At 47.5% G+C, this 25944-nt stretch overlaps 1 protein-coding gene across 4 annotated transcripts; it reads left to right on the top strand.

The window, feature by feature from the left end:
* The first annotated feature begins 741 nt into the window (after positions 1-741).
* MAVS (mitochondrial antiviral signaling protein) lies at positions 742-25944 on the top strand. 4 transcript variants are annotated; one of them, XM_059892782.1, is made up of 8 exons: positions 765-809; positions 2421-2540; positions 4760-4933; positions 5844-6018; positions 7301-7473; positions 8182-8338; positions 10171-10673; positions 11547-25944. In XM_059892782.1, the coding sequence occupies exons 3-8, from the start codon at positions 4790-4792 to the stop codon at positions 11982-11984; spliced, it is 1590 nt and encodes a 529-aa protein (XP_059748765.1). In that variant the 5' UTR covers positions 765-809; positions 2421-2540; positions 4760-4789; the 3' UTR covers positions 11985-25944. The 4 variants fall into 4 exon arrangements, with proteins under 4 accessions (NP_001040085.2, XP_059748765.1, XP_059748767.1 ...); NM_001046620.3 differs by lacking the exon at positions 2421-2540 and having other exon boundaries at positions 742-809; XM_059892784.1 differs by lacking the exon at positions 2421-2540 and having other exon boundaries at positions 11550-25944.

Here is a 25944-nt window from a genome sequence, read left to right as displayed (position 1 = left end):
ATCTTTAAATCTCCCTTTAAAACAGGAAAAAATAAATTTCTATGTGGTTATTTTGAAAATATTTAATGGGCCCTAAGATACAAAACTTTAAGTCTGTACCTGGAACAGAGTGGGCACTCGGTAATTGTCCTTTGGCCCAGCAGAGGAAGGGCGAGCACTGTCGGGAGGTACCGCCCTAAATCCTTGAGCCTAGAGGCCTTTCCCACGCAGCATTCAAGGCCCACACCCTGTGTGCACAGCGAGCCAATCTTGGCGCCCTTGCTCTGCATACATCTCCATCTGCATACACCTACACATCCCGATCCTGCCTTCTCAGGCCCAGAAAGGGTGTCACTTGGTTGAGCACTCGAACCCTTGTGACACCCGACATTTATTGAGCACTGACTGTATGCTAGGCCCTGTGAGTCCAGGAGCGAAAGACATAAAAGCCCTCAACCCTCGTTATTCCTCGGAGGAGGGTAGGTTCGTGTAGGAAGCGTTGGGACTGAGCCCAGCTCGGTTTCTACTTGGTTTCTAGCCAGACCCTAGACTTCCCCCTGGAAGTTGCTCGAAAGGAGGAGAGATCATCTTCCCCTCCGATCACGCAGTAGAAAACCAGGTCAGTTCCGATCCCAGGTCCAGCGCCGCCAGGCTTGCCAAGCGAGGTCAAGTGCCGGCCCATGCTGACCAGCCGCGACAGCAGGCCGCGAAGCCCCGCCCCCGCGTCTGGCCAATGGCCGCGCGGTCCTGGCCTCTCTCCTCCCTCCCAGCGGGGGAAGGTTCCCAGCAGGCCCAGCTGAAGGCAGGTCGCCGGGTCGCGGCTACCCAAGGTAAGATCGCCGACTCAGGAGGTCGGTCCTCTGGGCTCAGGGAGCACGGACGCCTTTCGGAGAGGTGGTCCGCGGCGCAGAAGCCGAGTGGGACTCGGAGTCCGTCGGGGCGCAAGAGGCTTAGGGCGCGGGGGTACTGGAAACAGCGGGTCCTAATGCACAGCGGGGTTCGCGGCAGCGAGAGCTCCGCGTGCCGCATCCAGCACCCAGGGCTCTGGAGGTGGGTGGCGCGGACGTCTGCCCGGGCTGTAGGGAAAGTTGGGCCGGAAGGAGACGGGCTGTGGTTACTGAGTTCCTCCAGCCATCCGCAGGCCCAGGGTGACCCCAAGGCGAGGCCTAGCCCCGGTGCGCCAGTCTCAGCGGTCGCGACTGCTGCCCTCCCCGGGTCTTGGCTGTTCTCGGAGATGACACCTTAGAACAGCCTCTTGGCCCTCGGCGGACCTGACCCTGGCCCAGGAATTCTGGATTCCGAGCAGAGGTTGTGAGGCCTCGTCCCTTCCGGGATCGGGGGCGGGGTGGGGGGTGGGGGGGTGCGGGGGGTGCTCTCTGAGACTCTGGTGCCCTCCTAGCGGCGGCGGTCAGGAACACTCCAGAACACTCCAAGCACAATCTTCTCTGAGACCCGGAAGGAGGTGCCAGGAAAACTTTGGAAAAAACAAAACTGACATCCTTATTTTGAGGACTCAAAAACATCTGGAAGGACCTGAGAACTGGCACCTGTGGAGGGCAGGGCTAAAACGTCCTCAGACCTGGCCGAAAGACTTCCATTTCTCACAAGAGAAGGGACTAAATATTGCGCTTTGGCACACTCTCACTCAGCGACCTCTCCTCACCCAGGCCGTGTCCTTCGCCTCTCTGAGGGCTTGAAGGCAGGGAGGGGGCTGTGTGAGTCTCACTTGCCATAGAGGTCTCTGCCCTCAAGACGTATGGTGAGACATGCAATGAGGCAGCAAGTCCTGGGTTCCAATTCTGTTAGGCCACTGCTCAGCTGGACAACTTGGCATCACTTCTCCTCTTAGGATTATGGCAAGAATTAATGAAAGAAATTAGGGTGTGCCTGCCTATAGTAGAGGGCTTACGTGATAGCTCAGTTGGTAAAGAATCCGTCTGTAATGCAGGAGACCCCGGTTGGATTCCTGAGTGGGGAAGATCCACTGGAGAAAGGATAGGCTACCCACTCCAGTGTTCTTGGGCTTCCTTTGTGGCTCAGCTGGTAAAGAATCTGCCTGCAGTGCGGGAGACCTGGGTTCAATCCCTGGGTTGGGAAGATCCCCTGGAGAAGGGAAAGGCTACCCACTCCAGTATTCTGGCCTGGAGAATTCCATGGGCTGTATAGTCCACGGGGTCGCAAAGAGTCAGACATGACTGAGTGACTTTCACTTTCACTTTACCTAGTAGACCTTCAGTAAGTGTGAACAAATACGAGCTTCCTTTTTTTTTTGGTTGAGACTGTTTTATACATCCATACTTCCCAAACTCTATGCCTTGAGGGCTGAGGTTGGAATGCAGAAGAATGTATCACCTGACTCTCTCCTGGGGCCTCCCTGGATCCTGTGGGAGGGAAGAAGGGATCTGGTCACCACTACAGAGTTCTCTGTTCCTCTCTTGAAGGCTCAGAGCTCCCTGATCCTCTTGACTTCTGTTGTTGGTTCTCGCCCCACAAGAGGTATAGCACTTGTGGTTGGCAAAGGAAGTCACGCAGCATGCGGCCATGGGGCCAGTGGGCAGCAGGTAGGCAGGACATCTGCACCATTTCCCACGGGGCAGGGGACTGGGAGCCTCAGCAACTTTTGGGCACTCTCTACTTTGCAACACTGTCTCCTAGAGGTCTCACCAAGCTTGACACCCATGTTTCGACTCCAGTCTCCCCCTCTATCCTCTGCCCACTTCTCTCCCTGAAAACCCCTTTGAATATCTGATAGCATCTCAAGCTTCACTTGTTGAAAATGGAGTTCTGGAGTCTTCTCTGCACCACTGCTTCTCCCCCGGATTTTCTGGCTTGCTAAGTGACACCCTCCATCCACCCAGTGCCTAAGGAGTAATCCTTGATTCCTCTCTCTGCTTCACCTCCCATATCCACAAAATATCAGAATCCAGTCACCTGTCACCACCTCCATGGTTATCATCCTGGCCATACCTGTCATGCTGTGACCTCCTGACTTGTCTCCCTGCTTCCATCATGATCCCGCCACAGCTCAGGGTCCTTAAAACCACCATAGAAGTCTTTAACATAATCAAATCCTCTCCTTTTCCTGCTTAGAACCCTCCAACGGCTCCCTGTTTCACTCCAAATAAAACACAAAGTCCTTTCCTATAATGTCCTACATCAGCAGTCCTTCCCAACCTTCTTGACCTTGATATCTGCCCCTCCCCCTCGCTTTCTAAACCTGGACAACTCCAGTCTACTTTCTATTCTTTAAACATGTCAAGCTTGTTCCCACCTTAGGACTTCTAACTTGCTGTGTCCTATGCCCAAAATACTGCGGCCAAGAACCATTCAGCTCAAATGTCAATTCAAAAAGGCTTCCTTCCCCACTCCAGTTCAAGAAGCATCCCCATCTTCAGGGACTGTCTCATCTGCTTTATTTTCTCTATAACCTTTATTGCTAACTGAAATCCTTATTTATGTATATTTTTACTGATTTGTCTGTCCCATTCCATGGCAGAGATATTGTCTGTCTTATTCCCTGCAGCTCTCTCCCATAAGAAAGACAAATAAGAAACAAGCAGGCACTTCCCTGGTGGCCCAATGGTTAAGACTCCTACCACTGTAGGGGACGCAGGTTGGATCCTAGTTGGGGAACTGAGATCCCTGATGCTGCTTGGAGGAGCAAAAATAAATAAAATAGAAAATTTTTTTAAAAAAGGGAGCAAGCAAACAAACAGATCTAAAATTGAAAATTGTGGTGAGCGCTACATAAGCAACCAGCAGCGATTGATTGTATTTGGAGCACGTGTGTGTGTGTGTGTGTGGCCACGCCCTGTGGCGTATGAAATCTTTGTTCCCACCAGTGACCCCTGCAATGGAGGCATGGAGTCTTAACCACTGTTATGCCAGGGAAGTCCCTGGGGCATTTTAAAATTTCAGGCTTATAAGACTGAACTACTGTATTTTCAGAACAACCTCTTGAGCCATTTTAGGGGTGAGGATAAACCTGGGAAAGGCTGATAACTTTCCTGGAGTCACACTCAGGAATGGAACTTAGCCTCCTACCCTGAAAATATGTACGTGGCAAGTTTTAATGTAATGGTGGTCCTGCAGTCAAGTTCTGGGAAGAACCTGATCCCAGATCCTAAAGATCTCAGTTCTTTGCTCTTCTACTAACTAGCAAGCCCCCTTAATTCTTTGGTAGTGCATTTTCTTCATGGTAGGAATAGGCCTGATCCCATTATTATGTTGGGTGCCTTGTTCTCCGCATCCTCTCCCCCTCCCCCTCCCCCATTTCTTTCCCCTCCTCCCTGTCTTCCCCTTCCCTCTCAGTATTCTCCAAAGAAGCAGCCCTGTTGCTATCAGCAGCTGGGGGCACATTCAGACCTGGGGATGATGAGGCAGGAGCCAGAGCTCTTCCCAAACACTGACCAACCTGATGGGCAGAATTGGGCCCTAGGTCTTCTGAATCTGATTTTTTTTTTTCCCCTATCGGTTTGTTTTTAAGTAAATTCATTGAGGGCCTCTGATACTAAGACAATAATAAAGTAGGTTGGCGACTTCCTTGGTGGTCCAGTGGTTAAGATTCTGCCTTCCAATGCAGGGCTCACGGGTTTTATCCCTTGTTGGGGAACTAAGATCCCACATGCTGTTACTAAGATCTGACGCAGCCAAATAAAAATAAGCAATAAAGTAGGATGATTAAGAAAGTGAATGTTCCAAAGAGGTGGAAAAGAAAGAATTGCCTTTTGTCCAACCCTACCCCCAACCTGGTTGCCATGAATGCTCTGCTTTCTTCCAGCCTTTATTCCTCTCAGTCCATTCACCCTTCATGGGCCAGTTCAGAACCCAGACAGTGATGACGTTTGCCGAGGACAAAACTTATGAGTATATCCGCTACAATCACAGCAATTTTTGCAATATTCATGTTCTGGATATTCTGCCTCACCTGTCCTGCCTCACAATAAATGACCAGGTAAGCCAGGGCCCGACAGCCAGGCACTGACTGGGGGCAGGGTTGTGGAATTCAGAGCTTCTCCCAGGCCAGGACCAACTCCTTCCTTCTCTGTCGTCTGTATCCTGCTTCCCATTGTTGACAGTTTTCTAACATTCAGAATGACGTGTGGCTCGGGGTGTCCTTTCCAACCCCACTGAGGTTCTTGTGTTGTTTTGGTATAGTGCTCCAAAATATAGCACTGAGATTTCTGGGCTCGGGGCCCCTTACTCGCTTTCACTGGAACCTTCTCCATCTCTTGTCCTTCTTCCTGCTTAGTCTCAATTCCTTTCTCCTGGTCATGGGACCCATTCTGGCAGAGTCCCAGGGCTCAGCTTTCAGAGTCCTTGGGAGCCAGATGGTGCTAGCCCTTTTGGCACTTCTGCGGGCTCCTAGTGAGGTGAGCCCAGCCCCTCCCAGTTTTAGCTGTCTCCACATTGAACCCCGAGGCCTCCTTCAGCTTCCTGCATGCAGATGCTGGTGGTATTTGAGTTCGTGGCTGGTGGAGTTTGGCTCCTTTCTCTTGTATTTTGGTGTTTGCAGGAATTCCTTATCATTTAGTTCTGCTGTAAATGTATTCTGTGGATTTCTGTTATCTGGTCACTTGTTTGTATGTGCTAAGCCTCAAGTTTCCTCATCAGTTGAGTAGGGATAATAATAGCATTAAATAAGACAATTCACGCAAAGCCCTGAGAAGAGAGCCTGGGACACAGTAAAGACCTATTTCCTGGATCTGGGAACTTGGGCTCAAAACTCTGGCCTTGTCCTGGGCTCTGACCCAGCTTCAGATGGCTGCCTCCCTCTTGTAGCTTTCTAGGTACCTCCACTTGTAGCTGTGGGAGGGGGTCAGGGCTACCTGACTTGATCTGGGTGGCGGGGCTGTGTCTTTCAGGACCGACTTCGGGCCCACTTTGACCGCTGGGGGAACCAGGGCACCCTCTGGAACCTCTTCGACAGTCTTCGGCGGAGGAACGGCTGGGTGGATTCCTTCATCCGGGCACTGAGGGCCTGTGAGCACACTGTTCTCGCTGATGAAGTGGCCCATGTCTACCAAAGCAACCTGCCACGTGAGCCACCTGCCCTGGCCCTTCTTCTGGAACTCCTCTCTGATTCCCCTGGCCTTTGCTCTCCCTCTCCCCTTACCCTATACCTGCTGTCTTCCTCTGTCACCCTCTCTCCCATCACTCCTGGGCAGTGGGAAAACCTGAGTGTAGATCCCTACTTAGCGACTTATTAATCTTTATTAACCCTTTGACCAAGCCTCTTCATTCCCTAAGTCTCAGTCTTCTCTGTAAAATGGGACTAATGCCAACGTCTAGCTTGTAGGGCTGCTGTGAAAACCACAGGATGATGACATGTTGAGCACTTAGCAGGAGCTGGCACCTTCCACGTGCCCAGCAAATGCAGCCTCCTCTAATTTTTGCAGCTATGATGTTTGCCTGCTACGCTTTTCTCACTTCCTCCTGTCTCCTCTCCCGTGTTCACCTTCCTTCTCTCTATTCATCTCTTCTCTCCCCATCCCATGACTGTCTCTGCTTTCCTCCTCATGGGTTTTTTCCTTCCTTTCCCCTCATCTCCTCCCCTCCCCCTCGTTTCCCCTAGAGCCTCCTAACCACCCACTCCCTCCAACCCCCAGTTGCCCTGCTATCCCTCCTTGTGCTCTCAATGCTCCCTGCCAAGCCAAGTACTCAGAGGGGGTCCACTGGGGCCAGGGTCTCAGGGCCTGAGGCAGGAAGAAAACTCACACAAGACCTGTCTATATTTCAGATAGAGACAATTCCTGACACACTACTCAGATCCACAGCCTTAAAAATATCACCATGTTTGCCCTCTTTCTCCCCACCCCCCTTCTTTCCTTCCTTCCTAACTCATCTCTTCATTTGTGGAGATTAACAATTTGTGATTTCCCCAGACACAAACAGCTGTGGTAGGACCAGGCATGGTTGGTGGGGGCCAAGGGGAGGGGTTAAGGAAGCAGCTTTAGGTCAAGGGTCAGTTAGTGGTGAAAGCCACCCACAAGGAGGAGAAGAAAGCCACTGTGTCCAGAATGCCTGGGGACAGAGAAGTGGTGACTGCTGATACAGGCAGGGTGGTGAGAGGCTTCTGAGGCGCCCCCCGCGCTCTCCCGTCTCCTGCCTCTACCACTCCTTGCCCTCTCCATCTCTACTCTCCCTCTAGTACCTGCCTTCCACTTGGCGACACGGGTCTCCCCTGAGGGATGCCTTCCACCTCAGGGTAGCTGTTGATGCTGTGGGGAAACTGATAACCATGACCTGGGAGCACCCAGGCCTCTCCTGTCCCTGAGAGTCTCCAGTTCCTCCTTGACTTGACTTTATCTTTATCCTTCAGGGAGTCCAAACCACCCTCCAGCCCCACTGGAGCCACCATCAATTCCTGCTGAGATTCCAAGGCCCTCCACACCTGCTGTGGCCCCCAGCATCCCTGACAATGGCCACACAGAGTACGAGCCAAGTTACCCTGTGCCTGTCCAGGATACCCAGCCACCAGAGTCCCTGGGAGAGGTGCGTCCACACACCTCCTGCTTTTGTGTTCCTGTCTTTTTGCTTCTGCCCACCCAGCCTTCTGGAAGCCCCTCACAGATCCTGCCTAAACTCTGCTCAGAACAATGTGCATCTGCCCCAGACCAGCTGCCAGACTGTTGACCAGGTCTTCACCACATGGCAGCCTCACCCCTCTGTCATCAGTCAGCTGTGAGGTCACAATTTTGAGGTCTTTGCAATGGTCCATTTGAGATGTTGAGCTGAGTCAAGGGATCAGGGTATGACCAGATAGGGGGAGTGAGGGAGCAGGAGGTGGTGGGGTAAGAGATGGATAGTTGGAGCTGTAATCATCACCAGTAAAGCCAAGTTTTGGGGAAATATGTCTGATTCTATTGGGATATGATGACTGGGCAGTTAGATGTCCAGGAGATACCAAATCATGAACTTGAAGCCTGAGAAAGGGTCTGTGCAGTGGCCCCAGAGAGGAAGACTTTTCTTTAGGGCCAGACAGATGAGTAGAGACTCTCCCATACGATGATTTTCTATGAAGGAGGTTCACAGTCACCTGTAGACAGACGTTCTGGCAATGGCCAAGGCCGAGGTAAAGGCTTCCTTGGTCCTGTGCTCTGTGGCATGGACTGTGGCCTGTAGGAGCTGTCTCAAGCATAAGTTGCCCTTTGCCAGCTCCTGGAAGAAGCGACTGCCTTATTCCTATATTCCCTCTTGCAGAATTCAGAGAAAGCCCCACAACCATCCCATTCTGGGGCTGTCCTGAAGAGGCTGGGTGGCCCCCTGGAGCCCTTGTCTGACACGGTGGCCCTCAGCACTCTGACCTCCAGTGTACATCAGGAGCAAGACACAGAACTGGGCAATACCCACACAGCAGGTATGCATGGACTCTGAAATTATAGTGCCTTTCTGACCTCCCAGTGAGGGTAAGAGGGTTATCCCTCTGGCTTTCTTGGACAGGAGGCAAAGGTGGTATTCCCCAGGGAGCAACCTTCCTCAGAGGACATATTGATTAGTATCTGCTTGTAACATACAGTCTCAGAATTTGGTAGCTTAAAATAACAACTGTTTATTCAGCTCGTGATTGTGTGGGTCAGCAATTTGGGCTGGCTCGGCTGGGCTGAATTCCCTCTTGTATACACATCAGTTTACATATAAGTTGTTTATGGCTCTTGGCTGGAGCATCTCGGTTCTCTTCCATGAACCTCTCGTCTCCCAGTAAACAAGCCCATTTCATATACCTGAGCCGAGCTCTGTTCTGAGAGAGGGAGAGAGGACTCCTGGGTCATAGGTTCAAAACTGATGCGGTTTTCTTCCTGCTTCTTTCTGTGGGATAAAGCAAATTACCAGGCCAGCCCAGCATCGAGGAGTAGAAAGATAAACTCCATCCCTCGAGAGGACTGATAAGGTCACATTGCAGAGGGCGTGGATACAGGTAGAAGTGAATTAGGGCCATGTCTGCACTATGCCTAAGGGACTATATAAGGGATGCGCCAGGACCTAGAGGACAGTGTAAGGAGAGTACAGGGCTGGGCCAGCTGTTGGCAGGGAGCATTGCCCCATCCCAAAGGGGTCTCCAGCTCCCAGCAAATCACTCAAACATTTCAATCTCCAGAGGAAGTATATTCTTCATCATTCAAGTGCCTGGACCCTCACATCAGACGTCTCAGGAGTATAATACTGTCTACTCTGATCTTTAAGGCTGGCATATTTCCTAAATTGAGTTCCACATAACATTGGTACCCAGCCAGCCCCCAGTGCCCATGGAACAGCCACAAGGCACACGAGAAGTTAAAGGTTCAGAGAAGCCATCCTTAGTGTTCCATGCTCCTGTCACTCTATCTCAAGCATCCTTTTGCACTTGGCAGCGCCAGCCTGCTGTGAAACACCTTTTCAGAAAATATTGCTGTGGACCAGGGAGACAAAGGGCACTTTGATTTCAGTAGAAGTATGGACACAGGTCCCATGAGACGTTATGGTGGTAGATTTGGGGTAGGGGTGGGATGGACATCAGAATCACCCCTGACCTTTGTCAGATGTAGGGCCTGGCATGTGTGTTTTCAGAGTTCTGTGGCAAATCCTTACATAACTGCCTTTATGGACTATCACCACCTACTCCCTCCTGCTTCCCCCAGTTCAGGCCCTCTTCCCAGGGATGGTTTTGTCCCCGCACCCGCAAGCCCTCAGGCCTCCTAGAAGGGGGGCACCATATGGGCCTCTGGTGCCATATGACTGGGGTGAGCTCTTCTGCTTGAGCCATCCTGCTGCCCCTTGCCCTGGCCTCTGATTGTTCCTGCTGAGAAGAAAGATGGCAATGGGAGAAACATCCAGGATTCTGCTAGTCTAAGGAGAGGTTGAAAGAGGCAGACAAGAGAAAAGAGGGTGTCCCAGGCAGGAGAAAAAAATGCAGAGAGGAAAACTAATAATGATTTTCAGGCTCCTAGACCCTGTTAGAGGGAGGGATCACTTTGCTCTTGCGAGACAACAGGTCAGAGACCGAGGAGGGACAGGACCAAGGATTTGTCTGCAACCATTATGCCTTCAGCCCTGGGATCAGTGACTAAAGGGACTGGAGACTCCTCCGTGGGTGGGAGGTTGGATGCAGTAGGGATGGTGTGAGTTGGGACAGAGAGACCCTTCTCTATCCCTCTGATCCAAGGATAACACTCCCGTGGGTTTGTGTTTCTCATTTTCTTTCACCAACTGCAGGCGTGGTCTCCAGTTCCACATCACTCCGTGGGCCTGTGTCTCCGACTGTCTCCTTCCAGCCCTTGGCCCGTTCTACCCCCAGGGCAAGCCGCTTGCCTGGACCCCCGGTGTCAGCTCCATCTGTTGGCACCTCCTCCTCCTCCACTGGCTTGACCTCTGCAGGAGGTGCTGGTGACCAGACTGAAGGTACCATCTGCTCCAGTGGGGCAGGGGTGCCCAACAACCCTATGGCTGCCAGCACAGTGCCCTCCAAGGTGCCCACCAACTCAGCATTTGGCAGCTCAGTGCCTTCCAAGTTGCCCACCAGCTTGAAGCCCCCTGGTGCAGTGCCCACCAATCTAGCACCATCCAGATTGCCCATCAACTCAGTGCGTTCTGGCATGGTGCCACCCAAAGTGCCTACTAGTGGGATACCTGACCACAGGATACCTGCAAGCACAGTGCCCAGTAAGGTGCCTGCCAACACAAGGCTCACCATCAGGAGCAGCAATAGACTCGTGAAGGTGAGTTCTTACCCCTCCTAGCAGTGATCCAAGCCATTCCCTCCAGCCCCTCTCAGTCTCCATTCTGACTCCAGCCTGATCCAGGGCTGATCCGGGGATCAGGATCAAAAAATCCTGCTTTTTGAGGGAATAGGGAGAACTGAGACCCAATCTCATCCAGACCTAACACCCTATTCTTTAGAATAATAATAATCAAGTGTGGATGGTTCAGGAGGGTCAGGCTTGCTAGACCACCTCTGCTGGTTATGTGCATTAACCCATTTAGAGCTCATGGCTCCCCTTTAAACTCAGCAGTGTTATTTTGCAGATGAAGAAACATTCCTATTTGCCTCAACACCTTGCTCTTCACTGCTGGGATATCTGGCTTGCCCCACCGTGACCAAGGTTTTATAAACTCTAGTCCCGGCCCATCTACTCTGACCTAGTAGCCTCCACAGTTGCCTCTGAGCCTGCTTATCTAACCCTACTGCTGCTGTCTGCCTGGCGGAACCAAGTCTATGGCCCAACCTCTGACCCTGTGGCTGCTTCATGGCCATCAAGCCCAGGCAGAAAGTCAAAGTAGAGCAGACCACACATGACCAACGGTTCCCTGGGGGTAGAAGTGAGCTCAGAAGCAGGCCAGTGAGTAGAGCTCTCAGCCCTGGAGGAAGTCTCACCACTGATGCTCCTGCAAGGCCTTAGTCCCCTCTTCCCCAACTGTCTTCCTGCACCATCAGTGAGTTGAGTCCCCAAGAGACGATTGCCTTTTGGCACTGTGGGCTGGCTACTGAGGGGTTGGGGTGTCAGTTTTTGGCCTGTCCTGGGAGTGGGGCTACCCAACCTGGCTTGTACCCTACCATCCTCAGTCCCTCTAGTTCCTCCTTTCTTTCCCAGGAGACTCCAGCATCACCAGTGCCCACAGGCACTGCCACTGGAGGCACATCACTCTGGCCAGACAGCAGCTCTGACTGCTGTGGCTCAGAGCTGGAGCTGAGCAAGCCTGGCAGGCTGGTATCTAGGATGGACAGCCAGCCGTTCTCAGTCTGCTCCGCGGATCTCGCCATCAGCCACAGTAACTCCTTGGGCATGGGGCCTGACAATGCCCCCGAGGAGAATGAGTATGTGTCGGAAGACACCATTAGGATCCATGAGAACCCCAGCACCTCCCTCCTGGGGGACAGCCCCGGGACATACACTACCCCGGAAGAGGATGAACTGAAGGAATTGCCTGTGGTCAGGACCATGCCCTGGGCTTCGTGGCTCGGGGTGGCCATGGCCGGGGCACTTCTAGTGCTCCTGGCTTCACTGTACCGGCGGCGCCTACCCCAGTGAAGCTCCTGGGTCCTTCTTGCTGTTCATCTTCTCTCTTTCCCATGGTACATCTGCCCGAGTCACAGAGCCGAGCTGTCTCACCATCCTTGACCCTTTTTTCAGGGCTGGCAGAAGCTGGGTCAGATGGGAGGCAGGGGGCCACAGGCCTAGTCCTTGGGGGCAGTATTTCTGTCCCATCTCATGCCCTTGGTGGCTCCCCCACCATCCTTGGCTTACCGGTCCCTGGGCTGCTCCTGGTGCTCCAGTCCTCACCCAGCTGGCCATCTGGTTGTTGCCCTTAATCCCTGGAGAAGGTGCTCCTGTCTAGGCCTTATCCCTCTTTACCCAAGTGCAAGGATCAGGAGGTGCCACTGGGGACCACAGTGGGTCAGAAACCTTCCCCATCCTGCCTGGTCCCTGCAACCAATAGATGGGGTAGGGGACATCGCTGTAGCCCCCAGTGGCCCAGTAGCCCCCTGCAGAGCAGTAGGGAGCTGCTACTCATTTTTAAGGACTTAGTCCCCTGTCTGTCTGGTTCCCCTCCCTACCACACAAGGATGGGAGGAGGTCCAGAGAGTCCCATGGACCCCCATGGGAAGCCTGATCATGTGCTAGACGTGAGGAGCACCTAAAGAGCCCCTCTCCAGCCTCCTCATCCCAGTCTCTGTTCTCTTCAGCTCCCTATGGGGGTTGGAGAGGGAGAACGTGCAGGACAGAGCTCAGGCCAAGGTTTGGATTTCAGCTCCACCTCTTTGTGGGCTGTGTGGCCTTGGCAGATAATCAGACTTCTCTGGTCTTGCTTACACATGTGGACAATGAGGATTGCATCTCATCCTTCACTGAATTCTCCTGAGATTGGAGCCTGTGGATCTTTGTCAAGTGCGTGGTCCAAAGCAGGAGGCTGCTAAATGCTCCCCTCACCTTTCCCTGCCTAGCCAGGTAGAGATGAGGGCATGAGAGGCAGAGTGCCCAGTGGGTTTAAGTATGCACTGCTGCAGTGTAGGGTAAGTTAGGCCCTGTTCTGTCTCTTACTAACTCTGTGCTCTTGGGCAAGGAGTTAATCTCTCTATGCCTCCGTTTTCTCACCTGTATAATTGGTATGAATAGTAAAATTATATAGATATACATGTCCTAATATTGTGAGGATTAAATTAGTTTATCTGTATAAACCTTAGAATGGTTCCTGGCATTTTACTTACTGAAGTTTGCATGCATGTTGGTTTTGTCACTATTCAAATGTGGAGGGGCTGGAGCACTTAACCACACATTTAGAAGCAGACCCAGCCCCTCCTGCCTATGCCCCTTTCATATTTATCCCTTACTTTGTTCCATGCATTGGGGATTGTTGGGGAGTGAGGAGGGAGACATGTCTACTGGGGCATCTGTGCAGGGTTGGGGCTAGGGTGCCCCCTGCAGCAGCCAGATGGATTGAAGGATATCCTTGTGGGTGCTTTCCAGGCAGCCATTGCTGGACAAGGGCCAGGCACAGGAGCCTCAGGAGCTACCTTCATTTCTGGGCTCTGGAAGGGATAGGGACTAGAGCTCTAGGGAGACATAAGAGTTAGGGGGTCACTGTGGCCCACCCCCAAGCTGTCAGTCTGCAGAGTCCTGCACCCTGCTTTGGCTACTACAGTCTTTCTTTGTACTGCCCTCAGGGAGTTCAGCAACCTAATGGCTTCTACCTCTGCCTCTGAACTTATCTTCAGCCCTCTCTCCAGACTGAACCACCTGTACCCTGAAGCCAGGAATGGTCCCTAGTGAAGCTGTCTGCGACCACTATGTGTCACCTTTACTCTTAACCAGCTTTCTGGGCTCTTTCTTCCTAGGTACCTAGATCAGTGAACAATTCATGAACAGGTATTGGTTTTAATGTGTTATTCTCCCAAGATAGCTTTGGAAAAAAGTATCTCCAGAAAGCAGTTTGTAAACCCAAAGAATGCTTCTTAAATTGCAGTATTTCAAACAGAGTGACCAGCTGTTTTGGAGAGATCTGTAGATAAGGTGTGTAGGAAACCTTTAGGGACTGTCCTGGCACTTTTCAAATTATGCTGCCCAGAAGCCCTGACTTAGCCTGCATTGTGTAGCATTCCTATTTTGGCTGTTGTAACTAAAATGCCAACTTCAGGCAGGATTGGGATTGGCTGTTGGCAAGGAGAGGGCTTGGGGTAGTTGATGAGATGCGTCAGATCTTAAGAGTCCTGGGTTTGGAATATGGTTTCAGTTGCAGGAGGTTGCATGTAGGAGGGAAACCCAGGCAGGTCACCGTGGCCTGGATGATGCGAAGGGAGTGAGGAAGGACCTTACCCCCGGACAGGGGTCTAGTCACCTATACTTGGAGATGGGAAAGTACCTTCACCTTGGGGTAAAAGCAGGGGTGAGGTCAGAGGGCCCTAAGCACTTAGGACAGACTTGGCAATAGGTATCTGCATATAAATCTCTCTCCATCTTTTCTCTCCCCTGTTGAAGCATTTCCTTCAAAGCCTAAGAGTCACCACTGCTTCTCTTGCCCTGGGAAACACCTGCCAACTTCGCTTGATGACCCACTGGAAGCAGGCTAATACCACATTCTCACCTTGTTTCCTTGGTTGGACATGCTCAGATTTAGTTGATTCAGGGGAATTTCTAGTCAGAGAGCAGTATGCCCTTTACTTTTCAGGCCTTGGGTTATTCATAGTCTATTTTATGAAACTTTTTTATTGTGGAAAACTTTTAAGGACACACAGAAGTATAGAAAATACAATAATTACTCCTCCCCTCCATATGCCCATTGTGCTATGTACTGTCGCTTCAGTCGTGTCCAACTCTTGTGACCCCATGGACTGTAGCCTGCCAGGCTCCTCTGTCCCTGGGATTTTCCAGGCAAGAATACTGGAGTGGGTTGCCATTTCCTTCTCCAGGGGATCTTCCCCACCCAGGGATCAAACCTGGGTCTCCTGCATTGCAGGTGGATTCTTTACCAACTGAGCCACGAGGGAAGCCCCCACATGCCGTGGGGTAAGGCCAAAAAAAAAAATTATGAGTCCTGTCTTGTTCATCCCTGCCTGATCCCTCGTTTTTTGTACAAGTTCTTTTTGTAAGTCAGAAAGTGAAGAGTTCAGAAAGTCAAGGGGAAGACTTAGGACAGGAGGTTTTGTAGCCAAGGCCCTCTTTTAAAATTTTTTTTCCCAAGGCATTCTCCACTTGTCTTTTTAGCCTCAGTAGGTGACATCCCTTTTGAACCAGTTCAGAGTATGGGCAGCACTGGTTCTCTGTCTTAGGAGGAGATAACCAGAGGAATTTCCTTCACTGACAAGCTCCTTGAAGGTGTTTGGCTACTGCTCCTGTCCCAGAGAGGTGGGGACCAATGGGTGTGTCCAATGGCAATTTGCTCCATTGCATTAGGGGTCTCCATTAGGCTTTCACAGAGCCCTTCCATCTGGCAGAAAGTCCCATCCTTGGCCAGATTCAAACTTCACAGCATGGCTCCTGATCTTATAGGAGTCTCCTTGGGATGGAGTCATTCAGGCCTTAAGGTTCCTTGCTTCCTACCAGTGCACTATGGTAGTGTTCAGGATCCCTGGGCTAATCTATGCTGTGATAACTCATTATGGGTGAAAAGCACATGCTCCCTTGTGCTCCCCTTTCTGCCCTTTCCCTATAGCCCAGGGTCATGAAGTTCACATTTGGTGCAAGGCATGGTCACTCAGCATTCCTCACTCCTGCTGCTGTTGCTGTTAACAACAGCAAAAATAAAAAGGGCTGCCACTTCCCCATACCTTGTTGCATGCCAGGTGCTAGGCAAAGTGCCTTACATGGATTAACTTGTTTAGTCCTCGCAATGACCCTATGAAGGGGGATATAATTGTGACCCAGTTTATAGCTGATCTGCAAGACTGAGAGGGAGGAAGGGTCAGAGAGGACAGTGCAAGAGAGAACTGGCCCCTGAGCCTGAGTTGGATGTTTTCCATGCCCCTGACCCTCAGCTGATCAGGTGTCAGAACCTGGGGCCCCATTTCAGGTGAGATTTCACACATCTCTTCCTGGTGTTCCAAGAACTGCCACTTGCACTAATAGTATAATAATATTCAATATATAATTTAATATAGTCTCGGGGATTTGTGACAATATGAATATAATCATATGTGTGTCCAGACTCAATGGCCTGAGGCTGCATGAAGCGAGGCAGCAGGCACAAGCCGGTCCTCTGGAGGCCAGTTTGGTTTAATAGATGTTGTTAAAGGATTCCCGTGTGCCAGGTCGAAGGCCTAAATTGAGTAAGTCAATTGTACCCTTCAGAGGCCAGGAAGTATGGTGGAGACAAATAGGCTTTCATGTCATTTTTTTTTCCATGTATTTACAACAAATATTTATTTTGCTCCTACTGAGTGCAGAGTATGAGGATAGGCCTTGGAGACACATAGTAATAAAGCAAAAAGCCTACCTTCAGTGCCCCCTTCTATCACTTACTGTCTTCAATTTAATTGTGAGTGGCTTAAAAGCATGAGCAAGAGTGGGATAGAGGGAGAGAAAAATGTTGTTTTGATTATGTATGTATGTTAGTCACTCAGTCGTGCCCTACTCTTTGTGACCTCATGGACTGCAGCCCACAAGGATCCTCTGTCCATGAGATTTTCCAGGCCAAGGATACTGGAGTGGGTTGCCATTTCCTTCTCCAGGGGATCTTCCCAACCCAGGGATTGAACCTGGGTCTCCTGCACTGCAGGCAGATTCTTTACTGTCATGTACTATTAACAATTACAACAATGAAATCCAGGAAAACAGTAAAACTTAGAGCCTCTAGGGAACAAGAAAAATTTTAAGTATAAGTTTACACACACCTACCAGAAAGGCTAAAATGAAAGTGTCTGACAAGATCAAGTGTTGATGAGGACCTCCCTGATAGTCCAGTGGTTAAGAATCCACCTACCAATGCAGGGCACATGGGTTCCTAGTCCAGGAAGATCCCACATGCCACAGAGCAACTAAGCCTGTGTGCCACAACTTCTGAGCCTGTGCACCTAGAGCCTGTGCTCCACAAAAGAAGCTACCAAGATAAGCCTGTGCACCTCAGTGAGCCCCTGCTCCTGACAGCTGGAGAAAGCCTGTGCAAAGGAACGAAGACCCAGCACAGCTGAAAAAATAAAAGATCACATGTTGATGGAAATACAGAGCAATTTCTTAAACTTTAGGAGGAATGTTAAGTTAGTAAAACCTGTTGGAAAATTGGCAGTATCTACTAAAGCTAAACACATGTATAACGTACGACCCAGCAATTCTACTTTGGGTGTATACATGACAGAAACAAGAGCTCATGTCTACCAAGATATGTGCAAGAATTTTTCTAACTGCACTGTTCATAATAGCCTCAAACTGGAACCGATCCACAAGGCCTATCCATAGTAGAATGCATATATAAGTTGGGGTAAAGTCATACAGCAGAATATTGTTGTTGTTCATTCACTCGGTCTTTTCCGACTCTGCCACCGTAAGGACTGCTGCATGCTAGGCTCCCCTGTCTTTCACCATCTCCTGGAGCTTGCTCAAACTCATATCTATTGAGTCGGTGATGCCACCCAACCATCTTGTCCTCTCTTGTCCCCTTCTCCTCCCGCCTTCAATCTTTCCCAGCATCAGGGTCTTTTCTAATGAGTCAGTTCTTCGTACCAGGTGGCCAAAGTACTGGAGCTTCAGCTTCACCATCAGTCCTTCCAATGAATATTCAGGGTTGATTTCCTTTAGGATGGACTGGTTGGATCTCCTTGCAATGCAAGGGACTCTCAAGAGTCTTCTGCAACACCACAGTTCAAAAGCATCAATTCTTCGATGCTCAGCCTTATTTATAGTCCGATTCTCACATCCATACATGACTACTGGAAAAACCATAGCTTTGATGATATGGACCTTTGTCAGCAAAGTAATGTAATAGCTTTTCTTCCAAGGAGCAAGTGTCTTTTAACAATGAGTTTGAATGAAAATATTGCTACACACAGCATGGATATATCTTACAGACATGATACTGAGAAAGAAGTCAGTATACTGACTGGAATGGAATGGAATATGTGATTCTATTCCTATAAAAAATACAGAAATAAAACTGATCTATGGCATTGAAAGTTTATCTTTGTTACATTTGATTTGGGTGTCAGCTTTCATGAGTACTTTGAGTTTGTGTCCAGACTCGCTGTTAGAGATAATGGAGGTAAACCAAGGTCATCCAAGTGAGAATAAACAGAGGCTGTTCATTCTGAGCTTGCAAAAGCACCTACCATCATTTGCATTTGGCAGGGAGGGAATCAAAGACAGGCAGGGACTAGGAAAACATGGTGAGTGAAAGAAAGGGAAGGCTTCAGAAGTACTATAATAGGAGGTTGTTTGCCTGGGACACTGGAGGTTGGCTAACTAGAAGAGAGGCATCTTATTATGATTTGTTGGTGAGCATATTTGGCTTCCTCTGGTTGGTCCTGAATTGGAAAAGAGGGAAGAGGTGGTTGTGGATTGGGAAGAAGGTGGCACACTTTATCCAAGACCTGATGATTCTGGGATGATTGCTGCAGAAGTGGTCTGGCTTTCCAGGCTGATTACTGCAGCGAGTTCTATGGTCATATATGGTCTGGCCACAGTCCTTTTGTGTATTCAGTCTCTTAGAGGGAAAGAACTGCTGGAATAGGATGGGAATGGACACATACACACTTTATCCAGCTCCCCATCCCTCCCTGAGGTCAGTGGTGCTGCCTGTGAAGATAAGGCTGGAGGACTGTGCTCCAATTCATTGCTTATCTACTGCACCCACTAAAGTTGTTTTCTTTAAGGCCTAGCTTAAAGCCCAGCTCCTATTGGAAGTTTTCTTTGAATAGATCCCTCTCAGTTATTAGCCTTCCTAATTCTCGTGGCTTAATTCAGATTCTTCAGAGCAAATTCTCATCTTCCTGCCTGTGTTTTGAAAACTTACATTGAATATCTTCCTTTCACTTACTCAATGCTGTTTCTTTAAAAACAGCAACAAAACCAAAATACCCCTTCAACCCCACAGCTTTTTATTGAAGTAAAATATACATGCTGAAAAGGGTACTCAGAAAAAGAAGGGAGGCGGTGGGGGAAGCAGCCAGAAGGGTGGTGGTGGAGAGAGAAAATGGGGGGTGGGTGTTGAGAAAGATGAAGAAGGGAAGGAGCCCTGTGTTCTAGTTTTGGGTCCATAGCCAACTTCTGGCATCTCTTTCCTCCCTGGATCCATAAACTGTGAGGCTAGACCAGGTGATGGCAAATTCTCTCTCCTGCAGAGCTCAGTCCCATCAGCCCTTGAGTGTCCTTGGCACAGCCGGGCTGTCCTGGCTTCCCCTGTTGTGTCCCCCTTCCCCATCCCCAGGTGCCAATGCCCTACTGTCTGAATCGCTGACTTCCTAGCAATCAGATGCTGTTTCCTATTTAATCAATTTACTTGTATTTAACATCAGAAGAAAGAAAAATCCTTTCATTATCACATGCAGCCGGAAATGAGCTTCTTGCAGGAGACCTGTCCAAAGGAATCAGAAAAGAGAGAAAATGTGGTAATTATTGAAAGAATGCTTTTTTCCCTGCTTGCTGTCAGGACAATGTCTTTAGAATGATGGGCACATGTTTGCAGAAATTCAGCTATTATTACCTCTATGACTTAAGATCCTTTAACATTTTCTTTATTCAAGCCCACGGTTCTGAGGATCTACCCTGGCCAGATAGCTGCTTCAAGCGAGGCTTCTGCAGTGAATGTAAACAAAACTTTAAATCTAGGGGGCTTGTTCAGGACCTCCCCCCCGCCATTTCCCTCCTGCCTTCACTTTCAAGAATCTCTCCTCAGGAGACAAGCACCTCTGTTCCTTACATGTGGCCCTCACCTTCTGGCCTCAGTAGACTCCTTCCTTCCCACCCAGTGCAGGCCAGGGGTGGAGGGGGTCAGTCTCTCCTCAGGATTTTCACCTTCCTTATAATCTAGTGTCTTTATTTATCTATTTATATTTAATATTGAGTCCGTAGAGTGTATTTATTAATTTTGGCTGTGCTGGGTCTTCATTGCTGCACGCAGGCTTGCTCTAGTTGTGAGTAGGGGACTACTCTTTAGTTGCAGTGAGTGGCTTCTCACTGCAGTGGCTTCTCGTTGCAGAGCATGGGCTCTAGGTGCTCGGGCTTCAGTAGCTGCAGCACAAGGGCTCAGTAGTTGTGGTGCACAGGCTTAGTTGCTCTGCAGCATGTGGCGTGTGGGATCTTCCTGGACCGACGATTACATTTTTGTGTCTGCACTGGCAGGTGGATTCTTAACCACTGGACCACCAGGGGAATCCCATAATCCAGTCTCTTTAAATCATCTTCTAATTACACAGGTAATACATGAATATGTGCTCACAGTAAAAAGTTTAAATTCCAGAGATTTCCCTGGTAGCCTCATGGATCCCAGCTTTTCATGGCCATGGTCTAGTTTCAATCTCTGGTTAGGGAACTAAGATCCCATAAGCTGCACGACATGGCCAAAAAATAAATAAATAAAAAAATTCCACAGCTAGAGAAAGAGAAAGACTAATACCACATGATATCACTTATATGTGGAATCTAAAATAAAATTTATGTATGAAATAGTAGATGCAAACTGTTACATGTAGAATGGATAAACAACCAGGTCCTACTGTATAGCACAGAGAACTATATTCAATATCTTGGGATAAACCATGATGGAAAAGAATACAAAAAAGAATGTATATATGTGTATAAGTGAGTCACTTTGCTGTACAGAAGAAATGAACACATTGTAAATCAACTATATTTCAATTTAAAAACGTGAGATAAAAAATTGCAAATTATACTGAGTTATATAGGCCAGAGTTTCTCAAACTTCATTAGAGATACAGATCCTTTGGGGATCTTCTTAAAAGCAAGTGCTGACTCATTGAGTCACTGCATTTCTAAGAAGACTTTTGTGACTTAGGACAAAAGAGCAACAATTGATAATGTCCTTCAATCCCGTGCAATTCTGTTTCATTTTTAAGGGGATTGATAGACATCACTCCTGGCCTCTCTCTTGTACTTCTGTGCTATTTGGTAGCCCTGACTTAATCCTATCTTTGGCCTGGGGCTGGAGATGTTCTCTGAAGTCCTTTTCATAGCAGTTGGGGTGCAGGGCCTTTTGGCCTCTGGCCTTTTCTACAGCTCCCTGTAGTGCTCCACAAACTATTGTTACCAAACTTAATGAGTCTTTGTTGAGTTGAATTTAGCTCATGCAACAATCAAAACAATTTGGTCATTGTTTCAGTTGGTTGAGGGCCCTCTGATTCTGGATTTTTCTCCACCATGTGTAGGATAAGCCACCAAATCACTAATGAAATGGAGAAGAGGGCAAAGCCAGAGGCCCCCACACACAATGCTACTCAAGACCATTGGTCAACTGACCTCATCATTTATTGATTAAGCAACACTCTACTTTGCCTACTCATCTAAAAGCTAAGTATACATAACACAACTGCTATGGAGGTGTACTCATTAACTAATGCTGCAAGAGAAATTATTCCAAAACTTTATAGCTTAAAACAACACATTTAGTATCTCAGATTCTGTGGGTTAAGATTTCAGGTGCAGGTTTGATGGGTCCTCTGGCTCAGGGTCTCTTACAAGGCTGCGGTCAAGGTGCTGGCCAGAGCTGCAGCTATCTCAAGGCTCAGTTTGGGGAGGATCACTTTCAAGCTTACTCATGTAGTTGTTGCAGGGTTTAGTTCCTCATTGAATTGTTGCTCTGAGGGCTGCACTTCTTTTTTGGCTGTTGACCAGAGGTGGTGCTCAGTCCCTTACCACATGGGTTGATCCATTATTATTGTTCAGTCTCTCAGTCATGTCCGACTCTGTGCAACTCCATGGACTGCAGCCCGCCAGGCTTCCCTGTCCTTCATCATCTCCTGGAGCTTGCTCAAACTCATGTCCATTGAGTTGGTGATGCCATCAACCATCTTATCCTCTGTCATCCCCTTCTCCTGTCTTCAATCTTTCCCAGCATAGGGTCTTTTCTAATGAGTCAGCTCTTCCTGTCAGGAAACCAAAGTATTGGAACTTCAGCTTCAGCATCAGTCCTTCCAATGAATATTCAGGACTGATTTCCATGAGGATTGACTGGTTTGATCTCCTTGCAGTCCAAGGGAAGAGTCTTCTCCAACACCACAGTTCAAAAGCATCAATTCTTTGGCGCTCAGCTTTCTTTATGGTCCAATTCTCACATCCTTGCTGCTACTGCTAAGTCACTTCAGTCGTGTCCGACTCTGTGCGACCCCATAGACGGCAGCCACCAGGCTCCCCATCCCTGGGATTCTCCGGGCAAGAACACTGGAGTGGGTTGCCATTTCCTTCTCCAATGCATGAAAGTGAAGTCGCTTAGTCCTGTCCGACTCTTAGCGACCCCATGGACTGCAGCCTACCAGGCTCCTCCATCCATGGGATTTTCCAGGCAAGAGTACTGGAGTGGGGTGCCATTTGACTATATAGACCTTTGTCCACAAAGTAATGTCTCTGCTTTTTAATATGCTGTCTAGGTTTGCTTCCAAGAAGCAAGCATCTTTTAATTTCATGGCTGCAGTCACCATCTGCAGTGATTTTGGAGCCCAAGAAAATAAAGTCTGTCACTATTTCCCCATCTATTTGCCATGAAGTGATGGGACTGGATGCCATGATCTTAGTTTTCTGAATGTTGAATTTTAAGCCATCTTTTTCACTCTCCTCTTTCACTTTCATCAAGAGCCTCTTTAGTTCCTCTTCACTTTCTGCTATGAGGGTGGTGTCATCTGGATTTCTAAGGTTATTGATATTTCTCCCAGCAGTCTTGATTCCAGCTTGTGCTTCATCCAGCCTAGCATTTTGCATGATGTACTCTGCATATGTTAAATAAGCAGGGTGACAATATACAGCCTTGGTGTACTCCTTTCCCAATTTTGAACCAGTCTGTTGTTCCATGTCTCTGTTGTTCCATGTCTAGTTCTAACTGTTGCTTCTTGACCTGCATACAGGTTTTGCAGGAAGCAGGTAAGGTGGTCCAGTATTCCCATCTCTTTAAGCATTTTCCAGTTTGTTGTGATCCATACAGTCAAAGGCTTTAGCGTAGTCAGTGAAGCAGAAGTAGATGTTTTTCTGGCATTCTGTTGCTTTTTCTGTGATCCAACAGATGTTGGTGATTTGACCTCTGATTCCTCTACCTTTCTAAATGCAACTTGTACATCTGAAAGTTCTTGGTTCATGTACTTTTGAAGCCTGGCTTGGAGAATTTTGAGCATTACTTTGCTAGCATGTGAGATGAGTACAATTACGCAGTAGTTTGAACATTCTTTGCCATTGTCCTTCTTTGGGATTGGAATGAAATCTGACCTTTACCAGTCCTGTGGCCACTGCTGAGTTTTCCAAATTTTCTGGCATATTGAGTGCAGCACTTTAACAGCATTATCTTTTAGGATTTGAAGTAGCTTGGCTGGAATTCCATCCCCTCCACTAGCTTTGTTTGTAGTGATGCTTCCTAAGGCCCACTTGACTTCGCACTCCAAGATGTCTGGCTCTAGGTGAGTGATCACACCATCGTGGTTATCTGGGTCATGAAGATCTTTTTTGTATAGTTCTTCTGTGTATTCTTGCCACCTCTTCTTAATATCTTCTGCTTCTGTTATATGCTATAGGGTGGCATGTAACATGGGAGCTTGCTTCATTAGAGCAAGTAAGAAGAAATTTAAATCTCTAAAAATAGAATCAAAATGGAAAAAAAAAATGGACTCAGTTATATATTGAGTTGTTGGCTGAACTACACAGAAAGAAATTATTTCAAATGGCTTTAAACCACAATTTGCTTTTTCATTCCTAGTAGAAGGCATTCTAAGGACAGAAAGGACTGCATAAAAATCTTAAACAGTATTTAGTAATTATATTATTGATAATATTGATATTTTTACTCTGAAACTATTATCTATATATTTAAAGATAAAGCAAATAAGTAGTGAATGTTAAGTCCTTTGATTTTCAGGTTAAAATAAAAGAAATTAAATAAAAACTCTGTAACCTCAAAAATGAATGCAAATTAGTATAAATCCATGATATATTTTTTTCTTTAAAATTTTCTAGCTCTATCCATCAAGATGGCCTAGAAAAAATGAACAGCCCAGTAGCAATGCTCACTCTGAGTGTCCAAATTGTAGCTTTTAAATACCATGTTCCATTGAAAGGAACAATTACTCCTTGAAGAAATGGCTGATTCAAGATTTGGACTAAAAATTTAGAGTTGAGATTGGAACTTCTTGTTATACAAGGCAGCTGTTTAAGACTACTAGAGTCACTTTTTTTGTTTGCTTTTTAAGTTTTTAAAATTAATTAAAAATTTTTTGGTCATGTCCTATGGCATGTGGGATCCTAGTTCCCTGACCCAGGGTCAAATCCATGACCCCTGCAAAGGAAGCATGGAGCCCCAGCCACTGAACTACCAGGGAAGTGTCTAGAGTCATGTTTAAATGACCAAGGAGTCAATCTAAAGGGCAAATATGGAACAATTTGAACTCAAAAGGGAGAGTGACTCTAATGTATTGAAATTAATTGAATACATTTTTAAAAGGCTTAAGTTTAATACTTAACAGTACTTAAAATAATTCATTGGTCACCTGTAGAAGATGCTAGATAATGAATTCATTCCAAAATACCATGTTCATGGTCAATAAAAGGAAAGAATCAATCCTGCATTTTCCATATAAGTTGTACTTCAGGATACCATAGAGTTGATGAGGGAAGTTTCTTGTTTATTAGATAATTCCAGTTAATCAAAGGCAGAAGAGACAACAGAATTAAAATATCACAATTTTGTAGCCCTTAATCAAATATCACCATTAGGCAGTATCACCAACAGGTAATAGGTAAATAGCTTTCCAGTAGGTGGAAAGCTGGGATGGAGAACTTTATATTGGATGGACCAGTCTGATGATCCCTGAACCAAATCAAAAAAAGATCATAGGGGCTTCTCTGGTGGTCTAGTGGCTAAGATTCCATGCTCCTAATGCAGAGAGCATGGGTTCAGTCCCTGGTCAGAGAACTAGATCCCTCATGCCCTAACTAAGACCCAGTGCAGCCAAAAAATTAAACATTTAGTATATGTGATGCAGAAGCAAGCAGTAAACAAATATATTTTAAAAAAGAGATAGTGATGCAAAGTAGTTGATGTTATGAACTAGAATTTTTCTGTTCTCCTGATGAGATGAATAAGAAGTAAATAGCTCCACCTGTGAGGAATTATTTTAAAGAAAGCAAACCTAAATCTAATCAAACCTCTAGCTCTATCAGATTATAAGAACTATAGGGGAGAGAAGAACAAGTTAAATTACAAAAATTCAGTCATAAAGATCCTGTATGTGGAAGCTCTTCAAACAAACAACCTGGTTTCTTCAATAAATAAAATGCAAAGAAAAAATTGAGGGAAAACCTATAGGTTAAAAAAGATTAAGAGACAAAATAATCAAATGCAATATGTTGACCTTATTTGGAAACTAATTTGAGCAAAACAATTGTTTAAACAAAGACTGACAATAATGTAAGTTTAAACACTGACTGTAGTTAATGATACTGTAAAAATTAATTTTTTGTGTTATAATGTGCTCTATGAAAGTGTTAAAAAAAACAGTCTTTATCCTTTAAGAGTATCTGTAAGAGTACTTATGATGAAGGAATTCTGTGGCAGTTTTAGGTTAGGACCCAGTGCTTTGGGGCCCAGGTTTGATCCCTAATTGGGACCTAAGATCTCATAAGCTGCAACTTGCAGCCAAAAAGAAAATAGAGTATTTATGATAAAGTGATGTGTCTTGGATTTACTTCAAAATAATCCACGCAGGCATAGAAGGGGTGAGGGCAAAGATGAAACAAGAAAGACTATGAATTGAATATTGTTGAAGTTGCATGATAGGAAGTAAATGTTCATGATGTCTGACTTTTGTACAGTTTTGATGTTTTCCAGAATAAAATCTTAAGTGTTAATCGCTCA

This window comes from Bos taurus, chromosome 13 (assembly GCF_002263795.3).
Source record: "Bos taurus isolate L1 Dominette 01449 registration number 42190680 breed Hereford chromosome 13, ARS-UCD2.0, whole genome shotgun sequence".
Classification (NCBI taxonomy): Eukaryota; Metazoa; Chordata; class Mammalia; order Artiodactyla; family Bovidae; genus Bos; species Bos taurus.
Note: the sequence above shows the minus strand (reverse complement) of the source record. Positions and strands in the feature narration are given on the sequence as shown.

Coding starts and splice junctions, on each gene's coding strand:
- MAVS (XM_059892782.1), top strand. CDS start 4,790: ATGGGCCAGTTCAGAACCCAGACAGTGATGACGTTTGCCGAGGACAAA. Junction 4,934..5,843: donor GCCTCACAATAAATGACCAG/GTAAGCCAGGGC, acceptor TGTGTCTTTCAG/GACCGACTTCGGGCCCACTT. Junction 8,339..10,170: donor GGGCAATACCCACACAGCAG/GTATGCATGGAC, acceptor CACCAACTGCAG/GCGTGGTCTCCAGTTCCACA.